Here is a 10218-nt window from a genome sequence, read left to right on the forward strand (position 1 = left end):
TTTCCATACATATTAACTAACAACTTCATCCTTAAATAAAAGGAAACATTGAGATACTTAAGATTAAAAGAAAATTTAAGTTTTCATCCAATAAGCTATAATTAAAATCATGGGAGAAAGAAAGTTGAGATCATTCTAAGACTACTATTGATCATCTCCATCATGCAAAACCAAAAACTCTTTTCCTTCTTAAAACTCTAATATAATTTGATAATAACTATGTCAATAATGTCGTTGATTGACAACGACAATCAATTAGCATCCAAAAGAACCATCTAACATATCAACACGGTTAATGATGTAGGTACCCGGTACTATGCTTGAAATAAATATTTCATGTCAGCAAAAGTAAGGCGAGTTTGCGAGCCACCATTATTGTCGTCTCCAAATGCCAATGCCACCATTTTTCTTTTCTTTTTCTGCAAAAGATGATTAAACTCAATTAGTAATTCGGTAGGGGTGTAAACAAGCCGAGCCATTCATGAGCTACTCATGATCGGCTTGCTAAAAGCTCGAGTCTAAATTGAAACTCATTTATAAATGAGCTTGAGCTGAGCTTCAAATGTCAAGCTTGACAAATACACAATTACATAACATGTACCATTGTATAAAATATTATGAACAAAATAACTAAATAATATATGTAGACACACACACACACACCAAAGAAAATTATAATTATAAAAATTAAATACATATCCATAAATATAAGATACTAATATATTTAATAAGTGATCAACGCATAAAGCTTGAGCTTGAAAAAACTAATAATGAGCTCTATCGCAAGCTCTCTTAACTTAAACGAGCCAGGTCGGGTTTCACATATCAAGCTTAACTAGTGCTACGAGTCTTTATTCAAGTAATTTTATATAACAAATAATAAATACTATTATAAAATATAATGAAAAATAACCAGATAATATATTTATTTGTGTATAGATATAAATTTATAATTATAAAAACTAATAATACATGCATAAAAATAAGATAATTATATATAATGAAGAGAAAACGAGCCGAGCTCAAGCTGGAATAACTATTAATGAGCTTGGCTCTCTTAAACGGCTCGGCTCATTTGCACCCGTACAGCAATTAGAGTGTCGTAAAGGATTTCCAAAAATAGTATAAACGTGGTTAACTGGCTACCATATTTTTGTATAAAACTTTCGATGTTTTGTAATACCTGAAGAGCTAAAATACGATCTTCGACAGTATCTTTAACAGTGAAGCGCAAAACTGTAACTGGACGGGTTTGGCCTATTCGGTGGGCCCTATCAATTACTTGATCCTCTATCGTTGGGTTCCACCAGATATCCAGCAGAATCACATGACAAGCAGCAACCATGTTTAACCCTAGACTAGCCGCTTTCAATGACATAATTATAACACTCACCTACAAAAACAGAATCTTATAATAATAAGTCATATATCATAACAAGTACGGTTAATTTTATGATTACAATTACGGAAATTAGTCTTTACACATGTAAATTGGTTATTACATATATATCTGATTTGTTTTTTTACACGCATATAAACTTGTGATTTAATACATCCACTAAATAGATATATAAATTATAAATTCTGTAATTTACAAATTCTGCATTATATGTATGTTACAAATATTATATTTAGTTTAAATATATATATGTGTGTGTGCGCTTGCGCGCGTGTGAGAGAGAGAGAGAGAGAGAGAGAGAGAGAGAGAGCCAAGCCCGAGCCTCCTTGGTATGGCTCGTAGCCTCGTACAAAACCATAATTCAGATTGTGTTTCATCTCTAAAATGCCAAACAGGCAAAATTTAAAAATAGCTAAAAACATGTGAAACCGGGTAAAAATCCCAAACTATCAAGTTGACCTGCACAAAATACCCATTTTGACCCGAACCCAATTGACCTGTCACCAAATCCCGCACACATACCTCAGGAAGCCTGTTGAAATCCTTCACTGCTTTATCTCGGGCAGCAACTGACATTGTCCCATCAAGTCTCCTATAACCGATTGACGAATGTTTAAGACAAACTTCAAGCAAATCTAACATCCCGGTCCACTGTGAAAACACAATCGCTTTCTCCTTAATATTATGATCATTCACGGTTATAGATTTAAGGACTTCAATGGCAGCTTTCATTTTTGAGGAATCAAGTGCCTTTGCAGCCTCAATTTTCAACGAGTCAACTGGTTGACTGGATTCCACCGAATCATGGTCACTGATCGATGACGTAAGTGTTGATTTACAGAGGACTGAGGATTTGTTAAGAGTCGTTTTGCATTCTGAATACGGACACTCGTTTTCGTCACTTGAAAGATATTCAAGGATGCACTGATTGCAGAAAACGTGTTCACAAGTTGTTACAACCGCGTCTTGTGGCGGGTCCTGGATAATTGTTTATTCAAATAAGAGAAAGAGTGAAATATATAAATGAAAACTTTGCTTGTTTAAAAGGGTTGATATTGTAAAAAATCAATATACTTTCATTTTTCATGAAAAAGTCACTCAACATAATTTTGGCATATAAAAGTTCCTGCACATGTCAAAAAACACGCAAAAATCATTCAACACAATTTTGCTATATATTCAAGTCCTTATATCCGTCCAGAATGCATGTACTTGTGAAAACAAAGAATTGAATAAGATATATATATATATATATATATATATTTAAATACAAAAAGGTAAAAAAAATGTTTTTATTTATCAAATCTTGACAAGTTTTAAAATAACAGGTCATTATTTTAAATATTTTTCACAAGTACATGCATTTTAGTCTTTAGACAAGTGTAGGGACTTTAAGATAGCAAAATTGAATTGAGGAACTTTTTCGTGTTTTTTAACACGTGCAGGGATATGCGCTAAAATTATGTCGAGGAACCTTTTAGAAAAAAAAAAAGAGAGAAAGCATGTGGCTTGTTATAAACTTAAGGGTTGAAACAAGCCAAGTCGCTCGCGAGCTACTTGAGATCAGATTGATAAAAAACTAGAAACGAGACAAGCCTTATCGCCGAACCTGAGTCTCAAATAAAGCTCATTAAATAATTGAGTCCGAGCTCGAGCCTTGTGTATTTTTGATTTTTGAATTTTATGGACTTCTATGTATTAATTTCACACTGCGTAGTCGAGCTCGAGCCAAGCTTTGACTCATTTAAGGTACTATGCACGAGCTCGAGCCTTGCTTAGGCTCGTACAAGGGTTTTCTCAAAATATAAAAAAAAATAACTAAAATTGTATATTAATTAATTAATAAATGAGCTGGCTTGAGCTTTAGAAAAAGAGCCTGATAACGGGCTCGGCTCGTTTACACCCCTACTTATGATATTATTTATTAAATATGATGGGTGAAGAGAAATGATGCACATACATTACATATGCTGCAAATTGCTAATGAAGCTTCTAAACAGTTTAAAAGGCGGTTTAGTTTTTGTTGAGGAAGTTGTTTTGCCTTTTCAACAGATAGCCTCCTCCGGTAACTACTCGAGCCACATCGTTTAACAAGTAAAGGGTGATCGCATGCTTGACGAAGGCGTAAAAGCATTAATAATATGTTTACATAGTTTTCTTTGACCGTTCCAGCTGCAGCATATTTCTGAAATTAAGAAGTTAAATGTTATAACTCTATAATTAAAATTATACATTAAAAAAAGATAGAAAGAATAGTCTAGTATGTTTACAGATATTCGACAATTAGCTTAACCTATTTGCATTTACATAACAACTAACAAAATATCACAAGAGGTTTAAACGAGCAAGACAGCTCATGAGCTACTCGAGATTGGCTCGCAAAAAGCTTGAATCCAGCCACGCTTAAACAAGCTCAAGCCTAAAAATTAGCTTGTTTAATAAACGAGCCTGAGCCAGTGCTTTACTCATCAACCTCGAGCTGCCTCGCGAGTCAAGACGAGGCTATAATTTATATTTTAATATACTTATTGTCTAATTATGATATGAATAACTAAATATATATTTTATGTTATATAACATTTTTAGTTATAAATATATATAAGAAAACTTTAAATATAATGATTTATAAATTAAAAATGAGTTGAGCTCGAACTTTAAAAATAAAGCTCAAAACAAGCCTATTATATTGATTAATTTAATTTAATAATAATTATTGTTAAAAATAAAATTATGATATAAATAGTTATTAAAAATGTATATAAACTAACTAATATATAACAAACGAGCCCAGCTCAAACTTTAGAACTAAAGCTCGAAACTAGCTGAACTCGATCTTAACAAGCCAACCTCGAGCTAAGACAAGCCCTGGCTCGGCTCGTTTACAGCCCAAGTAATAAACGCTATGAAAAAATAACATCACAAAGTAAAAAAGAAAATGGCACAAAATTTGGTTTTGCATGATCACAAAGTAAAGATCCGATTATATATAAATGATTAAGCAGTTTTTAGCCCAAAAGAAGTAAACTTTAAATAAATACCTTATAAAAAGTTAAAATAGTATTTGTAAAACACTAAATTATCCATGAATAAAGAAGCTAAAAAAACATACTTCAAACAGAGCACGCGCTTCAGCCTCAAGACTATGGTAGAAACTGCGCTCCTCAGCGCTGAAGTCAACTCTTTTCAAAATAATAGTTTTTGGTGGCAATGAGATAATTGGTTCTCCCTTAAGAAGAGTACCTACAACAACACAACAAAAATGCTACAAATAAATCAAATTTGTTTCATTAAACACTTAAAAGAAATACAAAAAGGCACAATTTTTATAATGTGAACCTTTTGTGCGACGAAGCATGATAGTCTTTAAAATAACCTGCAACTTTTTATACCCAAGGTTCGGATTCCTTTGAATCGGGGCCTTTATTTGGGTACAAAACTTTTTATATACAGAATACGGGTCATATTTTAAAAACCGAAAGTAACTATACAAATCATCAATGGAGTTTTGTATAGGAGTTCCCGATAAGCACCATCTTCGTTTAGCTCTAAGCCCCCAACATGCACGGGCCACTTGCGTTTTATAATTTTTAATACTTTGCGCCTCGTCTAATATCACTCTAAACCACCTCAACTTAGCTAGAGGACAAACAGTTGATTCGGTTGGCGGGTATTTTCTTTTTTTGGTTGGTGAGATTTTAATCTTGGTTTCATCATCATCTTCATCAAATGGTTTTGTTACCTCCATGCTTACAATTGCATATGTCGTGATGATGACGTCGTATTTGGTTAATTCAACAGGATCTTTGGTGCGGTTTACTCCGTAATATACCAAAACGGAAAGATTCGCTTCATTAGTTACTTTGTTTTGTAATTCTTCGCACCATTGACGAAGGACATTTGTAGGGCATACAATGAGTGTGCCTGCAGATAGACTGGTTGTTGGATGAGCCGAACGGTTTGTGTGTTCGTCTTCGTCTAAATATAAAGTTTCTATTTTTTTATCTTTTGTTTGAATGCTGGAGACACTAGAGGATGGAGGTGATCTTTCCTTTAATATAAGGGCAATTGCCGATACGGTTTTACCAAGCCCCTGCAAGATAGTAACCACAGTGGTTAAGCAGGATGATTGATGAAAAATTAAAGATTCATATACACTATACACTATATAGTAGGGCTGTAAACGAGCCGAGATGAGCCAGGTTGGGCTCAGGCTCGGCTCATTTACCTTAAAGAGCTGAAATGTTGAGCTAGAGCTCGGCCTGTGGCTCATCAAGCCAGATCGTTTTTTTATTTAAAACAATTTTATGATGTTTACTACTTAATAATTTTAAAATTAATTAATTTCATATTTTTAATCACATACTCTGCAGCAGGGCCGTTTGATTCGGCTCGGCGTCAAGCATTTATTGTTTTAGAATAATTTATATTTTTGCACATATATAAAAAAAATATTATTTTGGCATACACGTAAAGCATAATTAATAAGTACAAAATTAATAATTTATATATATTAAAATTTGGTTATACTTTTGAGTTATAATATATATTACTGTGTTTGATTGATTTTGAGTTATAATATAATATATTAACATTTGGGCTTTAATTTAAACGAGCCAAGCAGCCAACGAACAAGCCAACAAGCCAAGTAAACCTTGGCTCGGGCTCCACTTGTAAAAAGTTTGAGCCGGCTCATGGCTCGTCGAGTCAGCTCATTTATTTTTAAAATAAAAAATAATTTTGTATTTTTACACGTATTGACATATAAAAAAAGTAATATTTTTAACATAAACTTAATGCATAAATAACAAACTACAAAATTATAATTTATATATTAAAATTTGGATTATACTTTTGGGTTATAATGTCTATATATAAAAATTTGGGCTTTAATTTAAACGAAACAGCAAGCGAGCCAACAAGCCAAGCTTACCTTGGCTTGGGATCGACTTGGCTCGTTTACAAACAAGCAAATTTCAAGCAACTTTTTCTCAAGCAAGCTATGAGCTTTTTGAACAGTCCTACACTACGTTATTAACGAGACTGAATTGTATATAGTAAATTGAAAGGGATAGAAACTTGATCATCTGCAAGAATCCCTCCACAGCAACGCGTGCTTTTTGTCTCCCTTTTTGACATCCATGATAAAGCAATTCGCTGTTACAGTAAACCTTAAAAGTTAACACAAATGAAAACTAAGCTTAACAACTCAATATTAAGTGAAAATCAAAATTCTTGCGCAAACCTGGTGTCTCAGAAGTGGAACCGCCAAGCCATTATCTGACTTTTTATTTTCAGCAACAAGTGTTGGAACACTCTTTACACACCCCAATTGTTTCTTATTTGGCATATCACACACACGAGGCCCACTGGTAGACTCTTTATCCACTTCAGGCAAAGTCTCATAATCTATGGCAATGTTTCTTGATAGATTTTGCATTAAATGTTCCTCTGATTCAATATTACCATTATGATTTGAACTTGATGAACCAACATACAACGGTTCATCAAACAGCATGGAGAACTCATCACCAATAAAATTCATCATTGAGTCTGGGATCTCCAATGTTTGGTGGCTGTTTGTAACTGAATGCATTCCATCAGGTACCCCAAAAGTATCATTGATCTCAAAGTTAGTTTCATAATTATTGAATAATGAAAAATCCTGAGCACCTTCATGATTTGCTGCCGAAAGGGTAACGTGTTCAGGAACTGGCATTGGCCGATCGAAAATATCATAAGCGACAGGTAAGTTTGTTTGAGAGGCGAAAAGATTATTGTTGTGAGGTTCAAAATGCTCATTAGCTCCATGAGCCGGCCTGTTACAGGGTGCAGTACTTGATTGTGAATCAGCCAGCAGATTCTACACAATGTTAATTACATATTGAATTGGTTTACTGGTTGTTAGATTGTAATTCTTGTAATCGCACTACTTATCATTGAGACATGTTTAAAATATTATCATCACAATTTAATAACATCTATCATATCAGTATCTCTTAATTTGTGGTACAAGTACATGTCTACAGGCATGTGTAGGGGGTAACATCCCAGAATACCAGTTGTAGGAGTAACACCCTAGAATCACAATCCTCTGACTCAATCTTCATAGGGTACATGAACAAATTAATGTATAGTATCTAGATAACACAAAGTACTAAAAAATAGCACTAAACTTACCTATACTATATATTATTATAATGCATAACACAAGAGCATTTTACATTTTAAGTAATACAACTCTTAATGCTAACTGTACTATGTGGTGAATAGTTTAAGGGGCAAACTTGTCTTTTAGACACAATCATCTGCACGAGCTTTTGTAGTTATATAAAAAGAAAATTTACAATTTTGCCCCCTCATCTGTCATCTTTACCCAAAGTACGTTAGGTTATTTAAGCATTTTGTCCCCTCATCTTTACGCATATATTTCTTACAGTTCTTTCAAACCAACTTCCCTCCATTATTTTAAACCGCCATAATTTTTTCATATGTTAGCATTTCCTAAAAACATATATTATACCCTAAAAACAAGCATTTTATTCTGTTTAATTTGAGTATAGTATAGTTATAGGTTTTTTCTTAACTAAAAAAAACGTGATTACTAGTGTTTGTATTCCCCGACGCAGGCACTCTCTGGCGATAAAAAAATGAAAGTCTATAGCAATGACATAAATACTTGTAAACAAATGTACCGAAGGGGGCTTTTTTCGCTCCTACACGAGCAGAATTAGGGCTAATGTTCAACATCAGAAATGGATTAATTAGGGTTAACATACACTCACTCACATCATTCAAACAGTTTGACAAAATAATAATAACAATAACAATAATAATAATAATGATGATGATGATGATGATGAGACGATCAAACCCTAAATAGTCAAAAAGTAATTAATTAATTTACCTCGGCAGGACGTGAGTGTTGTTGTTCTCCGATGGAATTGAAGATCAAATCAAAATCGAGCGGCTCGTCGTCAATGCCGGCGGTTACGTCAAACCGGTCGCCGTCATCGTAATCGTCAAACGGCCAGCCGTACGAAGGACTACTGCCGTTGGCCATGATCATCGTCGTCTCACAATGCTGATGTCATAAATGAAGTAGAATTAAGCCCTAATTATTGTGACGAATGAGAGAATGAATGGAGGATTTGTGACAGGTGGTTTATATGGAAATCCAACCAAGAATTTGGTGTGATGTTTTTCTTCATCATGATTCATTGTCTTTCTTTTTATTATATATATGTGAATTATTAAATTAATTAATGCTCATGTATTTTGTCACATTTTTTATGGTATATTATTTATGTTTTTATGTCTAGGATTTAATTGAATTCCATTACCTTATATGAGAATTTGTATTTATTTTATTAAAACATATACCCTTTTTTAACATAGGTGGTTGGGACGAATAGTAGTGTATCTTACGTATGGTGTAGTAGTTGGTGTCTTAGTTTTCTTTTTCTTTTTTGCCTCGATTTCTCATGAAGTTCATTTTACCTCTTTAGCTGGCCATTGAGTTGTTTATATAAATGTTGAGTTATTCGGACAAAGACGGTTTGCTGACAAACAAGATGATTGAACATGGGATTGATGGAATGATATTTCAAACATGGCTTTCACGTCCTAACTAATCACTTGCATATTGAATACTAGGATATAGCCCGTGTGATATATGGATGATTAAAAAAATACAATAAAAAAGTTAAATTTAATAATATACGTAATAACGTACCTTGGCGTCTTAAAATCACATTAAATTATATTTATGTCTAAAATTTTGTTTAATACAACATATTTTTATCTTATAGATTTATAATAACATACCTTATGGAATAATAATTTTGTTTTAATAGTATAAATAGGTAAATTAAAATAAAAATTAAATAGCTTATTAGGTGTAAATTATAATTTTGAAAATTGTTGAGGAGAAATCTTATGTGAATAGCTTAATTATATGCCATGTGGAAACTGTGTGTTGCTTTAATATAGTAGTTAGATTAAATTTATAAGCTTTGGGGTACATGTTGATCATAAAAAGGGTGTACATGGTGCTTAACTTGGCTCCCATATTAGCGTGAGGTCTATGAAAGGCCAATTTTCATGATCTGATGTGCACAACTTTACCCCTACACGTTTATGCTCAAATAACCAGCAATAAAGCCTTTACTAAACTTTAAGTGACATAATACGTTATATGTGCACATAAAATCCTCTTTGTATATCTTGGTTTTGCTGATTAGTTTGTGTGAAAATAGGCTGTCTTCTTCCATCCACATTGGGCATTTTGTCCGTTTTTGTAAGACCAAGCGTGACTTCTTATTTTGTGTACTAGGGTTGTGAAAATTCTTGGCCAAATTGTTTAAGATTAAAATCAGATTGGATTAGGACTAGTCTTGTATGGCTCGAATCTTGGTCTAACATACAACAAATTTGGTACTCGTTATGGTTAATTCCAAAGCCATTTTTGTTATTTAATGAACCCACATCATTCAGACAAAGGTAAGTAGTGCGCTATAGGTCAATCAACGTGTCATTTACACGTATGTAGTTTTGTGACACTTCGAGTCATTCTTCTTCGTTGATGTGCTCCTACATGCATGTCGATTTATTAGGCTTCTTATTATTCAATACCCAATTTGATTATATATTAAATGAACACAAATATGCATGAGTGTGTTTTTGTGTAACTTTGGGCTTACATTGTATATATAGATGAAATATTATCAAGTATGAAATATTATAATCAAGAAGCAGATTGTGTATAGACCTAAAGCCCATACCGTCTACATCTCGGCCTGTATTAGTCTACAATTTGGGTT

The 10218-nt window shown here is 33.2% G+C and overlaps 1 protein-coding gene across 1 annotated transcript; it reads right to left on the reverse strand.

The window, feature by feature from the left end:
- Window positions 1-168: 168 nt before the first annotated feature.
- On the reverse strand, window positions 169-8459 carry LOC143610238 (helicase-like transcription factor CHR28). The gene is made up of 10 exons (XM_077084770.1): window positions 8304-8459; window positions 7456-7536; window positions 6642-7259; window positions 6476-6553; window positions 4736-5489; window positions 4509-4639; window positions 3360-3584; window positions 1922-2377; window positions 1184-1393; window positions 169-419 (listed from the first exon to the last, which is right to left on the reverse strand). The coding sequence occupies exons 1-10, from the start codon at window positions 8457-8459 to the stop codon at window positions 315-317; spliced, it is 2814 nt and encodes a 937-aa protein (XP_076940885.1). The 3' UTR covers window positions 169-314.
- Window positions 8460-10218: the final 1759 nt, after the last annotated feature.

The sequence above is a fragment of the Bidens hawaiensis genome, unplaced genomic scaffold, assembly GCF_021521415.1.
Source record: "Bidens hawaiensis isolate Kalapana, Puna unplaced genomic scaffold, B.hawaiensis_p1.1 tig00025168_1, whole genome shotgun sequence".
In the NCBI taxonomy this organism is placed as follows: domain Eukaryota; kingdom Viridiplantae; phylum Streptophyta; class Magnoliopsida; order Asterales; family Asteraceae; genus Bidens; species Bidens hawaiensis.